Below are 21,702 nucleotides of genomic sequence, written 5' to 3'. Positions count from 1 at the left end.
CAAAACAATGAAACATTACTCCCGAATCGCATTAATGCTCCTTCTAATCAAAATTTCCACTGGCAGTTCGATATTTGATGTGCAGTGCGACAGCTTCTTTCTTATAACCCTTAAAATACCGGCTCTGATATCACTATAGAATAGAGGAGGACGTAAACTCATACCCAATTTCCTACAGGTTTCCTAAACGATTCGAAATTAAACGCCTTTGATTGTATAAATCAGTTCATCCGAAAGTGGTACGAAAGAATTTCAAACTCGCTCGAATTTACTCTTACTTTTGGTTTTGCTCAGTAGTTCTAGTTCTTAAGTAACTCATCTAACCACGGTAAAAATTGGCTTCGGCATCTAGTTTTGGATCTGTTTATGTTCGTTCAAAAAGTGTCTATTTACAGTTTTTTTTTGTTCAAACTTTCGCTCCGACTTTGCCTCAAAGCGCCAAACAATTTTACTTTTCCTGCGATCCTTTTGTTTTGCTCTAATTATTGGTCCGTTTATCATAAAACCGATATAACTAACAATTCAACAATCCTGAACTTCCTAAGTTTGGTTTCTTGCCCATTTGTGTCAAGTTTTAATTCTGTTCGTTATTCAATGCAAAGTTTTAGTAGTTTTTAAAATTCACTAACTGTTTTGCTTGTGTTTCTGGTTTAGTTAATATACTTTGTCTTGATTTAAGTAAATATCATATTTTTAATTTTAAAAATCTTTGCTTAATCAACCTTTTACACATTTATTTTGATTTAGGTAATATTTTCTTTTTAATTTTGCTTTGTATTTCAATATTTAACAAGTTTGCCACCGAGTTTCACCGTCCGAGCTAGAGGGAAACTTTTGGGCGTGCTCGAGTTATGTAGGGACCTCGAGAAATGAGGTCAACTTTCAACTGTTTCCGCGCCCGCCCTGCGTCATCGCTACAATCAGAATATGAATTGTTTTTTTTTTCTATTGGTTATGGTAGACTTGAAAGCTCTTCGCTTGCATGCAACTTTGTGTTCGGAAAGCTTTTTTTTTGTTCTGCTCTATCATAAAATTTCATTCCCCGAAAACTTTCAGTTTCTTCAGTTTCAGCTTGATCCTATATAGTTGGAGTTTGATTAGTTTAGGTTAGAGATTTAGGTAATTGGAAAGTCGGTATTAGACTTAGAAGACTTTTCACTAACGTTATCGATCATAACTCCAAACTTTTCGGCCTTAGGTTTCATTCTAGAGTTTATTAAGAGTATTACTAAAACGTAGTACAAAAATGACAGTTTAGTCTCATTTGTTCACCTCACTAATCTTGCTCGTACTAACATTCCGAGTTGCCATGAGGCCACCCACTAACGTTTGCTTGAAATCTATGTATTCGAATGCTCCTTTCCGTATCTACCGAATTGCAGTTCAACTGCAACAGTCCTCTGTTCGCTGAGACTTACCTCTCAGTTGAGTAGTTTAGCGATGCTGGTGATAATGGTCATGGTGGTGATGGAAGTGACAGCGATGCGCTGACGTAATACTGGAAGACAATTCTGTACGGTATGTGGTCAGACCGTGGTTACCCGGTCTATTTCCACGTATCGTACAGAATTGTCGCTTTGTCAGCAAATCACTTCTTTCTCGTCAAAAACGGCCGTATCCATCGAGCTGAGCGATTTGAGCCTGGTCTGCAATACGGACGGCCGTCTGCAGCGACGCTTAATTTTTCTACGGATGAAATTACAGATCGATTATAAATCTGAATTTTAAGGTAGCCGCATAGTCTACTCACCGGTACACGTAAGCAATCAGACCACAGCATAGCAAGAGCAGAAGTACACTGAAGCCGGCAAGGACTTCGGCTGGCAACCGAAGCAAAGCCGAACAGTGAGTAAACGATTCGTCTTCGCCGGAAGGACATTGCTCAATTCCGTCGCAGAAGATGGATCCGTTGACGCAAGCATCTAGACCAGGACACGTAAACTGGCATTCCTCTCGAACCATCGCTAGATAAGAAATAGAGATGTTTGTAAGTTGGGATTCGTCATTGTCAAACAGGTACTACTTACAGAAGCCTTGAGAACCCCGCTTGGATATTTCGAGCCAGGTGAACGAATACGTCTGATCGTCTGGATGCAGGAACTCTACGGAGATTACCTTCGATGGCTCAATTCCAAAGTGCGGGTGCAAATGAGTCCATCCTGCGCTGAAGACTTCTACCATGTGACGGTGGGGTGTTTCGTCCGGTAGCGGGCATGCCGTTAGCGAAACGCCTTCACTGTTGGATATAATTACGCGGGACTTTGTGTTACACCGAATTGGTGTTACCGTACTGAGACTAGCGTTGTACTTCATCGGCATAGTTGGATCGCTTTTACGTAGAAACAGCCCACGCATGCGGATGTAGATGTACTTATCGTGCGAAGGCTCTATCAACCAGGGACGGGTACGGCATTCCATCTGCAAAAAGTAATTGTAGTCATCTAAGCTTTATGGGCTTACACTCAACAAAAGTTACCTCTCCAGTGGAAAGATTCACAACTCCGGTAACAGCGTTTTTCCTCCGTACATCTTTACACATGAGCGGTGCCTTAACGAACTCGAAAGATCCCTCAAAGTTTAACGAATCTGGATCATCTATACTGGTCATGTTCCCAGCCCGGAAGTGAATCTCCACCTCGCGCCCAGTAGACGTAAACACAATCGGTAGATAAGATCTGTTTGTCGAATTACAAATGCATCCACGTGGAAACAGAATTGATTCGTGCCAAGGCCGTTCGAAGATCTCTATCCTGGCACTGTTGTTTCCGAAGCAGTACGAACGTCCAGTGTCCGGATCAACTCGCGAATCACATGTTCGGTTTCCCGTCATAGCTTTAGAAATCTCCACTCGAATCCTTTCACCACGTTGTGCTTCAAAGCGATACACGCAACTAGAATGACAACCTTTAGTAATAGAACCCTTTCAACACGCCAAAAAACTTACTGCAGGTGCTTTGCTCCGCCTCTGCCGAACAAGAAGATATTCCTCACGCTTCGCACCGGGTGTGGCCCTTTCTTCTCCATCTGACTGCTTACAAACCTCCGATTGCAGTCGTTCTCTCCACTGATCGGCAACCCATCCTGCATAAAGTCCACGAACTCGTACTTCAATGCAAACTGTAGAGGCCGCAGAACCGTCGATTCCGTTGTCCTCAGCTCCAGCGTCACGAAGTCACTGCTCGACACGAAACTCTCCGCCAGCGTACAAGGTCGCGCGTTGGATACATTCAGCATACCATGATCGCACGACCGTTGTACCGTTCCGCCACAGTACCGAGCTATGACATTTGTACTGTTCTGTCCGAAGCGAATCGTCGGCCGTAGGTGGCCGTCCTTATCCATGGCCAGACTGTAATCGCAAAATTCAATGAATACCACTCGAATTCAATAAGCCCCACGCCAACCTACCAATCGATGTCCTTGCAGACCGGAACCTCCCGTAGTGGTCCGTCCCAAATCCTTAGCATCCCGGTGCAGTCCTCTTTGGTCTGATACTGTATCAACTGCTCTTCGTTTGCTCCAAACTCCGGCGCCAACTCGAACTTCATGATCGAAATCCACACCTTGAAGCGTGTCGGCGATGTGGACAACGCTCCGGACCTTCTCGGAATGTTGATAGCATCTAGTGAAAGAGCTTCAGTACCCTATCAAGACCCACCCCACAAACAAAGGTTAAAGAATAAATTGAACAATGTGAGTCAGACAATCTACGGAATATGTGCGATGGAACTTTGCAGACACTGGTGAGTTGCATACAATACTAACTTGCAAGTGATAGAGACAGGTGGTGTTCGGGGCTAACGAGTGCTGGGGATTCTGCAGGACCCCGTGACCGGTACCTCGCAGCCAGAATTCGCAGATGCGTTTGCTCTTGGCGTAGGTGGGACTCTGGAGGTCGACGAACTTCACCGAGACCTGCAGACACGTTCACGTCCACAGAGAGAAAGAGAGAGAGAGAAATGCAGAGATTTTCGATTCAGTCACTCGATTCGGTTAGATGTGGGATTGTGATGATGGTGCATTTTGTTTTTTGACCAATTGAAGAGGAAAAACTAAGAATTATAAAACAAAAGTAAATACGGAACCGAAATCCAAAACTTTGGGACTGGAAAGTGATACTGAGAGTACAATGATGTTCGAACTTACCTCTAGCTGGAAACCGTGCAGCGAGTGTGAACTGGTCTTTGGATTGCTGAACGTTCCAAACGGAGAGGTTGTGAACTCCACTAGTAGTTCAGGTCCGCTGGAAATAGCTGCCGGAATGGATTCGCCACCGCCACATAGTTTCAGGATGACCGGATCTCGTGTGGTGTAGCCGTCGTACACTGTAATGTAGTCCTGGATTTGGAAAGAGCAAAAGTAAAACGGTATTAGCTACGATTCGGTGATAAGGCAACTCTAGATACATTGAACAGGATGGATGCGTTTCTATATCTCTATGATTTTCCGATTTCTGTGACTTTTTGAATTTTGTGAAGTCTTTCAGATCTAAGATCTGCATCTATATGCGACGAAAACGTCTAAGAACCGTAGACTACGTAGATTAAATGCATGCTTTCTACAGTATAGTAGGATTCAGATGTGCAAGGAAAGCTTCTTCATTTAGTAATTTTTCTTGCATTATAAGGATAAGGGAGGATTTTTTTTCTTCATTAATTATTTGTGTACGCATTTTCTTTGTAGTTCGTAAGACATCAGAATAGATCAACATGGAGTTATCTATGCTCTCTATGCTAAAGTCCTTATTGTAGTTGTTAGTCAAAATACTGTCTCCACATTTTGATCTCTTCCAAAGAGATTGTGAAAGCAGGATTTTGGCGAAAACTATATATACAATTAAGGAAATTTATGCGGAATAAATCGAATAATCATCAGCACATAATATAATATAATATAATATCGAATTCAAACACAAAACAAAAAGTTTAAAACCAAATTGAAATTTCTCCAAATTATAAGGTAGATTCTTGCATATCCCTGAATATGAATTTTATACATGAGCATCAGAGGCAACTCGTTACCTCAAGTTTTACCTGTTCTTCGACACAAAAAATGATATTTTATACCAGGGCTGCCCAACGTACGGCCCGCGGAGGGTTCAAAGATTCTTCTCATATTTGGCCCGTTCATTATCCTACCAATCCGAAGTTAGAAACTATTCAATTTTAAATTCAATTTCAAACCAATTTTTTATTTAAATTGTTTTGTTTTCTTCAAATTTTCTTAGGTACTTAATTTCATGAATGATTCAAATTCCTAATCTCAAATTTTGTGTGTTACAACAATGTTTCTATCATGACTTTAAAAAATGCAGCCTGAATAAAACTCATGGACAAGAGGCTGTTCTCACAGAATCCTGGAAATAAATTTTAACAACACCTCGGCGTTATTCAGGCAGATTCCTTAACAGGATTATAAAAAGGCGGGATTGTTAGAAAATCTTGAACAGGATTTTTTTTAGAATTCTGTACACGGCTTTCACGGATAACATTGGCAAGATTCTTACAGAATTTTTACCAGAATTCCATAGACTCTAGCCCGGCTTTTCAACGAATTCAATACATAATTTTCTGAAACCCTATGCAAGATTACAATATATCACTATATAACATTTTGCTAGAACCTTAAGCGAATTTATAATACTATTTTGATCAGGTTTTGAAATATTTCGAAATGATTTTTCAGTTAGATTCCGAAGGTATCCTAGGCACGATTCTTGTAAAATCCTGGACATTCTGACCAATATTTTCGTAGAAGCTTGATCAGAGTTTTAGCACATCTCGCGGCGAATTCTGACAGAATGCGGAGTATGATTTTTATAAAATCCTGGGCATTATTCGCACAGACTATATTTTTTTTGGGGTAGATTCTTCAAAATATTCTGCAAGAGATTATTAAATAGTTTTGAAAGAAACCCTCACAATATCCAGCAGAAAGATTAGCAAGAATTATCAATTTTTCGATTTCTTCAAAGTAAATCTACTTCATTCGTTGAGTTTTGTCAGATTTCATGAACTACTTTTTTTTTGCTTTTGTCAGACTTTATGCGTATTCATATCAATGTGGCCCGCAACACGAAATTGTTTTTGTGATTTGGCCCGCGGTTCAAAAAGGTTGGGCAGGCCTGTTTTATACAATTTACAATTCAATGTCAAAGATAAATGTCTGAAATTCACTATTTGACCATTTGTTTTGAAAATTCTTGAATTTATATTCTTAGCACAGGTAGACTTAAAGTTAAGGAATCAACAATGATGTGAAAGATAATAGTAAATATTTGGCAGATCTATGAGCTTGTTAAAACTTTGCACAGTATTCTCCCATAAAAGCAACAAAAAAATTAGGCTGGATTCTCACAAAACGTTGAGTAAGATTGTCACGGAGCCATGATTATCACCAAAGTCAGGACATTATCATGGGAGAGGTTCTCACCAAACACGAAATTGCTGTTGCGTTTTTTTTTTGTGGCACACAATATGATAGAGCAAAAGTTAGAATTCTACTGTGATCTATCAAATGTTGGTATCGAGTGTAGTACTATAGGTGCTACCGAATCTGAGCCCGATTAATTTGTATTAATTTCGTCTTTGTTCTCACATAATCATTAAGAAATTTCTTACCAATTTCTGTGCAGGACAAATATCTCCAGATTCTAAAATCAGTGTTGAGTGAGGTTCTGACGAAATACTTAGGACGATTTCTACATAATCCTTCAAAATCTTTCATTCCATGCTAAGGAAACATTGGACAAGTTTTTAAATAATACTTGATAAAATTCCGACAAAATTCTGTGAAAATTTCTGGTATAATTGTGAGAATGATTTATATAAAATCCTGGACAACATTTTCACCCCTATAAGCCATTTTATGAGACGTTTCGAATCATATGGTTTCCGTTTGTTTACCAGCTTTGAAAGTTTCTGCCGGGCCGATTTATTTACGATTCTTCTAGCGCTACATTTGGAAGGAGCTTATTCAACAATGACGCTGGTGACAGTGTAACAAAGTTTTTAATTTTCGCATGTAAAAATGAAATCAGCAGGCAGAGAAGATATTTTTCATTTACAGGTAACATAATACATGTAAACCGAGTAGAAACATGCGCTGAAAGAAACGGGGACATCATCGCCAACAAAAATGTGACCAGCGCCATTCAGATATCAGGCTAGTTTTTTGAACAAAAACAATGAGCGGCCCGCCAGAAAACGTCATTCGAACGTCTCGTAAAATGGCTTATTCTTGTTTACGTTCGAATGCGCTTTCGATCGAAAACCGTTTCGCATTCTCGTTTAGGCCAGCAAAATCAAATGGGCAATGGATTCGAACGAATAGGATTCGATCGAAAGTTGGATGAAAACAAATCTTCGGCGAGGGATAACCCTGCAAAGAAGCAAATGTTTATTTTTGTATTGATACTTATAGGGTAATGTACTAGTATGTATTGTATTAAACTTCGATCAGTGAGAACCTACAATTTTCCCAGTATTGCAGTGAATGATGCTGATACAAACCGATGCCAAACAATTCTTTACTAAAACGGCTTTCGCATTGTACAATAAAATTTTGATAAATATTGATTGTTTATTGGAAATAATGCAATGAAATTATTAGGGTAACGGTCGTATTTTGGACCCCCTGAGGAAGTGATTTTAGTTTTTTGTCCCAAATAATTTATTGCACAGCGTAACCAAGTCAAAGAACATACCAAAATGTAGAGAAAAACTTCCCCTACGAGATAAACATGCCCCTACGATCATGTAGGATTCAAAAAATGTCGAAAATAACTAAATTGTGAAGCACTGTTTTTCATCATTTTGGACACACCAATACGTTTTGGACCCTCAAAGTATATATTTTGGACCTCCGGCATTTTTTTATCGTTTGGCGACAAAGTTTACGACACTGGTTGAATAATATGCTTACCCATAGTCTAATCAATCGATTGACAATGGAAAACCTAAGAAATTCTACGCTTTTAGTGCAGAAATTTGAAAAAACGTTTTTGTTTACGTATGAAAAATTTCTGACGGCTTCAATTTCTGTGTGTAACGTGTTGTAACGGTTGCATGGATGAACCGATTAAATTAAATTAATTTCAGATAAAATAAACACATTTTCTTTGTACAAACGGTTGATGCAAGTGCGGAATAGTCCTATCTTTCCAAATGGCATGCGAATTGAGTTGGTCTTTTGATTTAAACTGCGAAATTCGCAGGAAAATTGGCCAGGGGGTCCAAAATATATTGGTTACCCTACTTGCCGTTTTCTCTATTCGTATCGTTTTCATTTTTGTCGCAATCAGGTTTCAGATTCGTCTCACAACTAACGGCTCACTATGATATAGTGAATGGTCAAAATACAATATTTCAATGCAGCATTTTGATGCAAATTTTGAAGTTTTTGCTCCCCTATGCTTAAACGATGTTAATTATGGTAAAAATTATCCTCCCAAAATTTGAAGTGATTCAGAAGAAATTTGGTTGTGCACACGCTATTTGAAGTTTATATGGAAATTACTATGGGAAAGGCAAACCTTTTGTGTTCAATCCTCTAACTGCTCGTCATAATAATCTATGGAAAAAACACACGCATCTCATGTGAAAACTTCCCAGCTACAACATTGCTGAAGACCACATTTCGATGGGACGTAAGGATAATTTGTTATTATTGATAACAAAGTCTAAATCATGCTGAGATGATCATTCAATTACATTCAGAGCAACACTGCTGTTTTGCTGTAGAACATAGTAGCCTGGATTACTTTGATCTATTCTTCCCGCCAGGAGCACCACTGTTGCCTGCCAAACAGTTGGTGAAGCATGCTACATGCAAACCAACTTTATGATGATGAATAACAATTTATCCTGACGTCCAATCAAAAAGTGGTCTTCGGCAAAGTTGTAGCTAGAAGGATTTCACATAAGAAGAATTTGTTCACTTTTCCATAAAATATTATGACGAAGAGATAGAGAGCTGAACACAAAAGATTGGCGTTTTCCATAGTAATCTCCATACAAACTTCAAATGGCGTGTGCACAGTCAAATTTCTTCCGAATCACCTCAAACTTTGGGAGGATGCTATTTACTATAATTAAAATCGTTTAAGCATAGGGGAGCAAACATTTCAAAATTTGCATCACTCTAATGGTCAGCCTATAAATGCTATAATAAAATGTTTTACTAGAATATATAGATCTACGGCCTCAATTCGCCGCATTTTGAAATCAGTTTTTTTTTGTGCGGCGCTGCATTCTTACGATTTTTATGAACACAGCGCACTATTCACATATTAGTTGTGATGCTTGGGCCCGAGAAAAAATGAATTTAAAATGAAGGGTTGGTCTTGATTTCTACCGTATCTATAATATTAACACAATTCCTTTTGACCGAACAATCGTGACAGCTGCTTACAGTGCAGCGAAAACAACACAAACAAAGGAACCGTTTTCTACGCCGAGTATCGCGCACACATTGCATTGATGCGTAACAGCTTTTTTTTCTTAGTACGATTGAACTTTGTTTACATTCTCAATTATACGCGATCGTTGAAGAAATTTCATAAAATTTCGTGAATTATAGAAGTTCTATGGCGTGTGGTTGGAATGAAATCCTTCAGTGAAGAAATACGAAGGTTTTCCATAGTGAAAATAAGTGCCCGGTGAAGTAAGTCACACACAGGGAAGAAACTTGTATCGTAAAGTGGTGTGGCTCAGTCGATCGCTAAGCATTTAGGATTCGGTTCGTGTTCGTCCATGCGATTTCGGTGAAAAAGTGCAAAGTGGATAATTGAACTGAAGTTATTTATCGAGATACAGTAGTTTTATTGCATTTTTGGTGCACAAGAGTACAAACCATAACAACTTTCACAAGATCACACTTGAAAAATGAATCTATATTGCAGGTAAGTTTGAATATCCGCCGTAGTAGAACATTTTAAGTTTGATACGACGAAATCCTATTGAGATGTTCCGTAATCCAATCCGCATGGTTATTAAATTAGTTAACTCATTTCGCGTGGTAAAGATCCTATTTTGTTATGGCTATAGTGGTTATCACGCCCAATGGTATGGGTGCCCTAGTGTAGATGTAGTTGTGAACCTTAGAGGAAAACAATATGCACTCTGTCTCGAAAAACACCCAGAATCCGGGTGTAAATTTTTCAAATTGGGTAATATTTCCATATGCATTTTGATGAGTCTGGAAAGCGTGTGCAAGTTTCTTTGAGGAAAACAAAAACAAACTGTGTATGACGAGCGTATGCTAGTCTACGTGTGTTCAAATATCACTAAGCTCTATATCGGTCATGCGACTCAAAGCTAAAGGGAGTCTGTAGAAGATTTTTTTTAAATGATAGGCCTTTTCATGTGACAGGTCCGTCTATGCATTTGTTTACATCGGTGGAGGACCGGTGCTAACACGGGCCTGTCATTTTCATAGAAGAACCGTCAAAGAGCTTCCGGATCAGCTGATTTGAAACGACATGTGAAAATGCCCATAGAAATGAATAGGTGGATAAGCGTCGCAAGGAAGCGACAAGATTTAAATTATATTAGGTGGTGAAAATTGAGCAAGCCATTTTCAAGTCAGTAAGCATCGAAGCGTCCTGTATTTTGCCTAGCTTCTCTACTGGAAAAGGGTTGGCTCAAAGCTTTGAGCTTTGCTACCAAGCTTCGATGCTTGGCTTGCTCAATTTTCACCACTTAATATAATTTAAATCTTGTCGCTCCCTTGCGACGCTTATCCACCTATTCATTTATATCATTTGAAAAAAAAAATCTTCTACAGACTCCCTTTAGCTTTGAGTCGCATGACCGATATAGCCATAACAAAATAGAATATAAGGGCCTGTTCACAAATTTCATAACGCTGAAGGGGGTGGGTGGGTGTCCTCGTAATGTTATAGCTCATACAAAATTTGTAGAGTATTCATACAAAAGCGTTACGAAGGGGTGGGTGGGTATCAAAAATTGCCATTTTCAGCGTTATGAAATTTGTGAATAAACCCTCAAACAATCACGGTCGATACTTTATCCTATGTGGTAAATATGGATAAATTTTGGGTGAATTATGAAAATAATCCACGTGGATTCGAACCCAGGACTCTTATATGCTAGACGAGCGCTTTACCAACTAAGCTACCGAGCCACTTGGTGACTCAATAACTCACATGGTTATAAATCTCAAATTGAAATCCCCACAGTATATCATACAAGAGTGCTGGGTTCGAATGCCAGCCGAGCACGTGGATTTTTTTCATAATTTATCCATCTTTACCACGCGTAATGAGTTGATTAACTGTCACGCTCCACAGTGGTTCCATTTGTTCAATATCCGATGGCAAATACCTTAAAAAATTGCCAAATTAGTTACTTTTGACTGTTAAAAGTCCGTCGAGATTGATGTCATCATTGGTACCAATTCAAAAATTCTGATTAGGATGTGGAGATCATATTGCGAAGGCTCTGTTATATGAATCATTTGATGTGCCTAAACCGACTTCGCAATTACCGTAATCCGGGGTAACATTGATCAGTTTTTGCGATATTTCTTAATTCTTTCATTTGAAATTGCAAATATCCCAAGTTTTATATTTTTAAAACAAGTACTGGCAGCTACCGCACATGACTATATACTGTATTTTGGTTTTCTAAAGATTTAAGTATGTTTAAATAAATGTTTTAAGTGAGTTTTTGATTTAGCTGATATGGGGTAACTTTGATCATCCATTTAAAAAAAAGAATATGAAAACCAAACTCTTACAAGTAATGTACTTTTTGAGTTATTTTAAAAATAAAAACACTTCGAACCGCGGAAAACGCCTAAAGGTATGCAATTTCCTAATGACATTCTGTATACTCAATAGTAGTTCGTTAATGTTGCTTAATTGAATAAACTTATGATAAATTTGACAACGGAATCGTTTTTGGCGATGCCATTTTTAGTAACAATCGCATTCTCTGTGCTCATACCATTTACAGAACTCATGCCAGACATGAATCTTCGGTAGTGTCATCCATAATGATAAAAATCATTGATTCAAAAAGTTGACAAATTTAGACATGAACTAAATGCAATTTTCGCACAAATCTCATTTTATGAATGTTAAAAAGAGAGACACCATTCATGCTTTGGAAATGTTTCATCAATAAATGATGATTCGAACTTTTTACGAGAAGGGTCATACCGATCAATGTTACCCCGGATTACGGTATCTCTCTTTCCGTGTCCAAGATTAACTAAAGTATTTAATATTTTATTGAAAAGCACCATGAAATCTATACATTATTGCTTTCAATGTCAGGATTATTATTATCCAATTTGTGAAGATTACCCGCTCGTGGTTGCTTCACATGCTCAAAGGTCTACTTTTGGTACGTGGATCTTAAAAGCTATTGAACACTTTTCTAAGTGACGAAGATGTACATACCAAATATGTACTTGAAATATTCATTAATTAATAATGCCAATTTCACTTCAAATTTCCGAAAAAAAAATCAAATAATGAACATGTAACCTAATATTATAAACCTAATGTTTTAAATACTCACAACTATGAAATAATTAATAAATAATTTGTTAATATTTTGTTGTCCTAAATATTTTTTTATTCTTACAATTTTATTTTTTTAACGCTGGATCTAAAAAATGTGCCTGAACGCTCGCTTTTGAAGGGAGCAGTTCTAACGACAATTTCCAGCTGTCGTGTCATTTGAAGATAACAATTGAAGGTACGGATACGATATATTGGGACTAGCGAAACCAAATGCTCGCTTCAAAAGGAAGTGCTCTTAGTGAATCCAACCAATCGGGTAAAAAAAACTGTGTCCGTAGGAGGAAATAGTCAAAAACCAATTTGAGGCCAATTTCCTAAAGAAACGTTCAATGGCGCCAGACCAGACTAGAATTATGAAATTAGCTGTGAAATAAAAGTTGTCTACTTAGAGCACAATAGCGATCCTATATAGTTGCTGTTCAGACAGACTGGACCAAGTGTTTTTCAATGGTTTCAGAAAACGTACCCCAGGCATCAGAATAGTATTAGAAACATCAGAACTGATGAAGTTCTTAATATGTCTTTAACACGAAAAAATATCATCTATTCCATCTAGAGCAGAAGCACATCTTCTGTCGAAGAAAAGAAGATGTGGTAGTTAAGCATTACACTGGGCAGGCCGTGCTTTTAAAAGAGTTCATTATTAATCAAGCTGTCAAGTCAAGAAGTACCACACATTGCAAAATTAGGGTAGAAGCACCGGTTTTGACCATACGCCAGTTGTGGCCATAGTGGATTATACACCGATTTACATAGCCAATCAACATGAAACCTTTTGTGCTCAGTAGGACACATTTACTTGATGGAGCTACATTCATTTACTCGTCCGAATTTATTCGAAGCACAAAAAAAAATATTTGATTTTCCTTAAAATTTCAACTCCCATACACCTAATCTGGCCGAAGTACTCCTAATTTGGCCACTCGCATAAGAAATCAATGTGATTGGCCAATTTAGGAACCGAAGTTAAATTTCTGGCCAATACTGGTTCTGGTGGCCTATAGAGTTGTGTTTGATCCTTCGACCTTGATGCTTGCTCCTGCGGGGGCCGGCGATGAGGGCAGGATCAAACATGTCGCGCGTCGGTCGAGTGAAAGTGAAAAAGTGGCGTGATCGCTTAGTTGTGTTTGATCCTTCGACCTTGACGTTTGCTCCTGCGGGGGCCGGCGATGAGGGCAGGATCAAACATGTCGCGCGTCGGTCGAGTGAAAGTGAAAAAGTGGCGTGATCGCTTAGTTGTGTTTGATCCTTCGACCTTGATGCTTGCTCCTGCGGGGGCCGGCGATGAGGACAGGATCAAACATGTCGCGCGTCGGTCGAGTGAAAGTGAAAAAGTGGCGTGATCGCTTAGTTGTGTTTGATCCTTCGACCTTGATGCTTGCTCCTGCGGGGGCCGGCGATGAGGGCAGGATCAAACATGTCGCGCATCGGTCGAGTAAAGTGAAAAAGTGCCGCGTTCGATAAGTTCTTTTTGATCTTTCGACGTTGACGCTTGCTCCTTGGCAGTGCGTCAAGAAAGCTCGAGCAGTCGTCAGTTGTTTTCCCTCTCGGGACGCGCGCCTATTTTCTCTGTGTGTTTTCATATAGCCGAGCAAACGAGTGAAGCTGAAAGTGGATTGTTGCTGCTCAAGGATGACGGATCAATTGGTGAGCTCGTTTCATGCTACTATATCTAATCTATAAAATATGTATGATTGCACCTTTAATAATTTTTAAACAAACTATGAAATGTTCGTCACTGTGAGTGTCGACATAAACTCTGATTCATAAATTATTTACGTCAAATTTTTTTTACTCAAAACACCTTTTTCCTTTTACTTTTATTTTTGTAATTAAAAAAAAACTTTGAATGGTTCGACACTACGAGTGTAGACTTGCGAAAGGTTCACTTTATTCAACAAACTTTGATAAGTTCGTCACCTCAAGTGTCGGCATAATTTTTCTCTACATAGATATTGTTCACACCAAATAGAAAATTTTATATTTACATATAAGCATATTTATAGCTCACAAATAATTATTTATCATGGTCTAATCACTTATCAAAGTGAATCCTGTGACCCAACGATCCTCCCCATTAACAAACATCCCTCCCAGTAACCTTTGTGGAGATGCAGAGGCAAACACGGTCTCCAAATAGCAAAGGTTACACACTAACATTCCTTCCCCCAATCCCACCTGACTGCAAGGACGTGGCCGGCGCCGTTATTGACCATGTATAAATAGAGGCACTGAATTATGCACACTGAAGAAGATTTTGGCCAATCCCAGCCGATCTTCTAGTTGATTCTTTGTGCATTTTCACTGACCTCGGTCAATCACGGAATAGCAACCATTGATATGTGTAGTCAGTCTAAGCTAAGCTAAGCTAATACTGGTTCTGGTGGCCTATATTGACCAACGCGATTTTCAAAGCGAAAAAATGATTTTAGCTCAGTTTCGATATTTCACATACACAATATGGATTGAAAGCTTGCGCTTGACATATTTGTTGTATGAATTGGGCTTCCCATTTATTTTTTAAAGACATTTTCTCATAGACCGGTGCTTCTACCCTATTAATTGCACGTAATTTTGAAGGAAACTAGAATTTTTAATTGGTTATACTTATTTGAACAACAATGTTTGAAAAATGAAGCTCTTAGAACCGTAATTTATAGAACTGTCAGCAAAACATACAATTTCATGATTCAAATCAACCCAGCTTGTGTACAAAACCTTCTCATACATATTGCTTTTTCTACATTATGTCTTGGAAACGATTAATTAAAATAATAAGGTTTAGTACGGCGGCTCATATTGCTCCGTAGGGGGGAGACCATTTCGCCCTGTACAGTGTAAAATCACACACACAAAAATGTTTTTCAAAAATGCCCACAAGAAGATTCTAAGTCTTTTTTTTACAAAATACAACTGTGGTATGAAAAAATATATTTCGAACTACAAATTAACCTTATGGAACGATTAAATTGTGTTGTGTTTCTATGCTTTTGAAGGCATTTTGCTTTTTTTTTTTCCCTCATCTGTAGAGCCTTTTAACCACTGCTTCCATTATTTAGGAATATTGTGGTATGACCCATATTTTATTTGGTGCTCATCAAATATCCTTTCACAATTGAGATGTGATAGACATTGGTTGATGTGTCACACTGTCCCAACTGGGCACAACTCGTTTTATAAAGTCTATTACCCTATTAGGACTACCTTGCCAAATTTCCAAGGGCTCTAATAACCCTTTTCCAAATGTTAACGTTCTTTGATTAAGCAATGCTCCGCAGTTGCAGAGTAAATGCTCAGCAGTTTCGTCTTCAGCTTGACAAAAACGACACTCAGAGGATTGTATTTTTCCTATATTTTTAAGATGATACCTACTTGGGCAGTGACCGGTCATCAGGCCAGTTATTACCCTAAGATTTCCTTTATTAAGATTCAGTATAGCCCGGGCTTTAGCTAGACTGGGTTTTATGAATCTTTTCGCTTGCTTGGATGTATCCGTGGCGTTCCAATTGGATTCTACCATGGACATTTCCCAATTTTTCAGTTTCATCCTGAGAGTGCACTCAGGAATACCACAGAACGGTTCAGGGCCTACAAAGCTCGAAGCTGCACCCTGTCTTGCTAGATTGTCGGCGATTTCATTCCCCTCAATTCCACAATGGCCGGGCACCCAGTACAATGTAACTTCGTTCCTACTGGCCAATTGCTTCAAAGAAAGAATGCATTCCCACACTAACTTTGATCTACATGTGAATGCCTTTAGAGCATTCAAAGCTGCTTGACTGTCTGAGAAAATACAGATCTTTGCAAACCTATAGTTTCTTTTGAGACAAACATTTGTACAGTCAATGATGGCTTGTATTTCAGCTTGGAACACAGTGGGACTGCGCCCCATAGCGATTACCTTGCTGATACCAGGGCCGAAAACTCCAGCTCCGGTATTGTCGCCCATCTTTGACCCGTCGGTATAAAACACAATAGAACCTGCACGTAAACTTGGCCCACCAGAATCCCAAGTATAGCGGCTTGGTTTAACCACTTTAAAGGGAACATCATAGTTGGTCTTCGTTGTCATCCAATCTTCTATTGTTTTGTTATCTGAATTCAAATTGAATTCCTTGATGATTTTCATGTGACCAATCAAATCACCATCTAGTATTTTATTATAACGAATAAACTGCAAGGCATTTTTTGCAGCTTGCAGTTTAATGAATTGATGCAAAGGCAGTATATTAAGAAGGGCATCCAAGGCAACCGATGGTGTACTTTTCATTGCCCCTGTCATTGATATACAAGCAAGTCTCTGCAACTTAGCCAGCTTCTTCTGAGCGGTTACCTCATTTGTCTTGGGCCACCATACCAGTGAAGCATAACTAATTTTTGGTCGGACTATTGCTGAATAAATCCAGTTTACCATATTAGGTCGCAGTCCCCAAGTTTTTCCTAGGGCTTTATTGCAGACCCATAGGGCATTAGTACCCTTACTTATGACCTTGCTCAGATGAGAGTTCCAGTTCAATTTCTTATCCAAAGTAACACCAAGGTGTTTAACTTCTTCCGAAAATTGAATTTGAACTCCATTCAAAGAAGGCTGTATAAGCTTTACCTTTTTCCTTCTGGTAAAAGGCACGATAGTAGTTTTTGAAGGGTTTACGTTTAACCCCTCTTTCCTACACCATTTGAGAGTAATGTTTAACGCAGTTTGCAACCGATCGGAAATCGTGTTATCAAACTTTCCACGAACCAAGATGGCCACATCGTCGGCATATCCAATTACCTCAAAACCTTGATCTATTAAATTTCTAAGGAGTTCGTCTACTACAAGAGACCACAGTAAGGGCGATAACACTCCTCCTTGAGGACATCCCTTCGTAGATCTTATAGATATTTGCGCACCTCCTAGATCAGCAGAAATTGTGCGACCCTTGAGCATGGTCATAACCCATTCGATAACACTTTTATCCAAGCCCCTTGCTTCCATGGCTGAACTCATAGAGCTATAGGATGCATTATCGAATGCTCCTTCAATATCGAGAAAAGCAACCACGGCTATTTCTTTGGCTTCAAGAGATTTCTCGATTTTATTTACCAGCGACTGCAGCGCCGTAATGGTAGATTTACCTGATTGATACGCAAATTGGTATTTACAAAGAGGCATTTCTATTAAACTTGTTGACTTGATGAAGTCATCAATTATTTTTTCCATTGTCTTTAAAAGAACAGAGGAAAGGCTTATAGGTCTAAAGGCTTTGGGAGTTGTTTTATCCTTTCTTCCTGCTTTTGGAATGAAGACAACTCGGACCTTTTGCCACGCTTTTGGAATATATGAAAGCGCAACACTTGCTTTGAATATTTCGGTTAAGAGCGGACAAAGCGTCTCTTATCCTTGTTGCAGTAAGGCTGAGAAAATATCATCTTTCCCGGCAGATTTGAAAGGCTGAAAAGAACTCAATGCCCATTCGACCCTCGAAGGCGTGAAGATTTCACAAGCTTTCTGATAGGCATTTATCGACCATACATGTCTTGCCTCATCTGAGACCTGTTCTTCATCCGAATATGGGATCGATTCAGGGAAATGAGTTCTCATCATTACTTCCAGTGTTTCAGAAGAGTCAACAGTATAACTGCCGTCTTCTTTTTTAAGGCAACCTAGACCATTTGAATGGTCTTTTGAAAGGACTTTGTGCAGCCTTGCAACTGCAGGAGCGTTGTTGATGGTTTCACATACCCGTCTCCAGTCCTTACGTTTGGCGTGCCTTAGTTCTCTGTTGTATTCTGTTAGGGCTTTTTTGTATTCAACCCAATCTAAAGTGATCTTTGCTCTATTGAACAACCGCCTGGATTTCTTCCTCAATCCTGCCAACTTGTCATTCCACCAAGGCACATCTCTGTTAGATGACCTTTGTTGAATAGGACAGCTAGCATGATAAGATGAGACCATTTGGTCAATGATCCCATCAGAGGCATTTTCCAGTTGTGAAACAGTCGTGAACTGTTCACCGTTATACGAATTCTTATTCGTTAAATGAAAACGATAGAGATCCCAATTGGTTTTCTTCGGGTTTCTATAGCTTTCTGTTATTTCTGATCCAGCTTCAAAATCGAACCGAATTTGTTTATGATCTGACAATGATTCTTCATCAGAAACATGCCAGTTCACAATCTTCTCCGATAACAAGTCGCTACAGATCGTGAGATCAAGAACCTCTTGTCGGATAGAGTTTACAAAAGTAGGAGAATCACCTCTATTACATATGTCTGTGTTGTTGGACGACATGTAGTTAAAAAGATCTTCTCCTCTTTTATTAATATCGGTGCTGCTCCAAATTGTATGATGAGCATTTGCATCGCACCCTATTATAAATTGGGCATTAATTTTCTTACAGTAGTTGACAAAATGAACGACAGAGCATGGAGGCACATCTTCAACATCTCCAGGAAAGTAAGCAGAAGCAATACATACCTCCGTTTTCCCACGGATAGTTGGCACCTCTACTTTGATCGCAACAATGTCTCTACGGATAAATTCTGTAATTGGGACAAATTTGGTGTCCCTATTTACAAGAATAGCCGTCCGTGGTTTGGACTGAGTTTCGTCGTACAAAACTCTACAACTGCTCGAAGGGCAACCAAGTACCCTTCCATTATTTACCCAGGGCTCTTGAATTAGTCCCACATTGATATTTTCCTTGGTGAACCTTCTGCTGAGCACTGCTGATGCGCCCTTTGCATGATGAAGGTTCACCTGGATAATTTTGATTCGATTCATATTACATTAACATGCTCCCACTCGTATCAAGCCTCTGATTTGAGGCTAAATATGAGTAGCCGATTATTTCGGAGAAGTACAAGGTCAACTGCGCCATTGCTCCGGGTAGCACAGTAAGGGCATAATACTGTGGAGGGTGCCCTGGTACTCCACAGGCACCGTTCACGGTTAGGTTTCTTTTGACCCCCCTAACCATTCATTCCTAGGCACGGTATGCTTTTAGCCGCATGACACCATGAATTAGGGGCCACCTGTATGATGGACTTATACCACCGGAACAGGCAATCCGTAGTGTTATTTCTAGCCTTGTTGCAATCGGCTACCGACACTACACGGCTATCTAGGCTATTCGAATATAGAAGCTGATATTGAGGATCAACTTCCATTGAGGCCGAATAGCCGAGAGGCATTTTGCTTAGGAGGACTATACTGCCCCTATTGACCCTATCACAAGATAACCATGAGCATGTCTGAATCCAAGTTGGGTTGGGTTATATTGTATTTAGCATATAACATCCCAAGTAAACAGTAAACACGATAACGCTGCAATATTACAGTTTTATATCCGGGATGTATCGATTGAAATGATTAAAATTTCCTCATTAAAGTCTCGAATTCTGTTTTGAACCAGTAACACCAATTATTTTGAATCGCTGAAATTCTGCTACGTTTCTCCTTCAGAAACTAAAACTTTGTTGTGGAGGAAAAAGATCAATTTCTCGATTAATTTTGGATCTCGCTCTTAAAACCATTGGTAACGCAGTGTGTAGCTTGTCATGCAAGAATTAAACCATCAGTTCTCCCTATTATACACTATGCGACTTTGGTAATGACTTTTGTATATTTTGTTCCTTCCTAATTATTCGTGCTTATGATTACTTGAGCCACACAATAGAGATAACCCTGTTCTATATTTCTTGTTTTAAACATCTAGAATATAATTTCTCAAATTTCACCGTTCTTTAATTAGTTTCAGTTTCATCTTTCATAGGTACTAATGTGTTCATTCTTATTACTTACAACAGAGTTGGATTGAAATACGAACGCTTTTGTTGAAAAGTCACGGTATCCAGCGTGACATAAATTTCTATGTTGCATAAATTGTACTCATTTCCTTGTTACCCTCAAAATGCCAACTAATTTCGCCCGAGAGCTGGCTAACAAGCTGTTCTAATCTAAAATGCTGCATTTGCTACTATTCATTTCCCCGCATTATAAAACAAAGCAATTAAACTCAACCCGTGTAACTGTCCATCGACACGTCATTTATCGGAAACTACACAAATTGGATACGTCCATAGATAAAAAGCTCATTAAACTGGTATCGCACACATAAAATCAACCGGAAAAAGGTTTCCAAAACGCCAACACAAAACACACTCCAGCATAGCCGGTTGCAATTAACATGCTTTCTCCTTTTTGTTCCCCGTTTGGTTCCGTTTTGGAGATTAGACTGCGTTGTTCCCGGGTTCCGGAACCGAACCGAACCGAGCAGCTAGCAGGGCTATGCGCCAACGGTTATGCCATATTATTCCGGTCTCTCTCTTATCTCGCCCGCGGCTGGAAAACAATACAGCATATTCCATCGCGGTGGAAAATGACGCGTTGCGACGCATTGTGACCCTTCCCGTACTGTTCCGAATGAGGGGGAAGTAGGTCCGGGAGCCGGGGAGGTGCGGGAAAAAAGAGCAACGCACAGTGGGAAAAACTGGACCTAAAATGGTACCTAATTTAAGTGATTGGTTACGGTTTTTGAAAACCTCTACATTTCATGGAAAACGTCAAGTAATCGATTAACACTGTTTTTACTTCAATAAAATTAATTTTTGTTTATAAAAAGGGGTCAAAATAGCCGCTTTTAGTCGCCAGGGTCGGTTGAAATATGGTCCAATATTCCCTGGACGATTCTACGTCAGGAAATAATTATTTTAATTAAAAAATATCAAACCGCTAGGGGAAAGAAGTGTGCTCTTATTACTCACATTATTCTACACCTAAAAAATGTAGAATAGAAATATTTGCCCACTGTGCGACGACGGGTGCGCGACCTGAATGCGGAAAATTGCTACTCATCATGCTCGCGCGCTTTCCCAGGGAAGGCTTCGTGCCATCTATCATCGTCGCATACGCACAGGATACACGGAACGGACGAGTCGACGAGGCTTGCGAGCCTATTAATATTAGGTATTAGTGCTGACGGCGGCGGTTGGGCTGAGATTTCGGCTAAACACGATTCAACGCCACAGGCAGATGCTAATTGTATAGTAGAGTGCGATGTCTGTTATGTTTCTGCACCACACTGAGAATCAGATAAGTTACCATCTCTATGGAATGGAAATTTTTCGTTACTCAGTATTCAATATCTGGGGATTTATTATACAAA

At 39.3% G+C, this 21,702-nt stretch overlaps 1 protein-coding gene across 1 annotated transcript in view; it reads right to left on the bottom strand.

Annotated features, from left to right (window-relative positions):
• Nucleotides 1-625: 625 nt before the first annotated feature.
• LOC5574103 overlaps nt 626-21,702 on the bottom strand; it is a 116,373-nt gene continuing 95,296 nt past the window's right edge. Inside the window, exons 4-11 of the mRNA XM_021844905.1 lie at nt 4,147-4,338; nt 3,766-3,915; nt 3,409-3,644; nt 2,945-3,349; nt 2,477-2,891; nt 2,028-2,418; nt 1,751-1,964; nt 626-1,686 (exon numbers count right to left, since the gene is read on the bottom strand). Of these exons, the coding sequence (XP_021700597.1) occupies nt 1,581-1,686; nt 1,751-1,964; nt 2,028-2,418; nt 2,477-2,891; nt 2,945-3,349; nt 3,409-3,644; nt 3,766-3,915; nt 4,147-4,338 (2,109 nt within the window). The 3' untranslated portion in view covers nt 626-1,580. The remainder of the gene's footprint in view (nt 1,687-1,750; nt 1,965-2,027; nt 2,419-2,476; nt 2,892-2,944; nt 3,350-3,408; nt 3,645-3,765; nt 3,916-4,146; nt 4,339-21,702) is intronic.

The sequence above is a fragment of the Aedes aegypti genome, chromosome 2 (assembly GCF_002204515.2).
Source record: "Aedes aegypti strain LVP_AGWG chromosome 2, AaegL5.0 Primary Assembly, whole genome shotgun sequence".
Lineage (NCBI taxonomy): Eukaryota > Metazoa > Arthropoda > Insecta > Diptera > Culicidae > Aedes > Aedes aegypti.
Note: the sequence above shows the minus strand (reverse complement) of the source record. Positions and strands in the feature narration are given on the sequence as shown.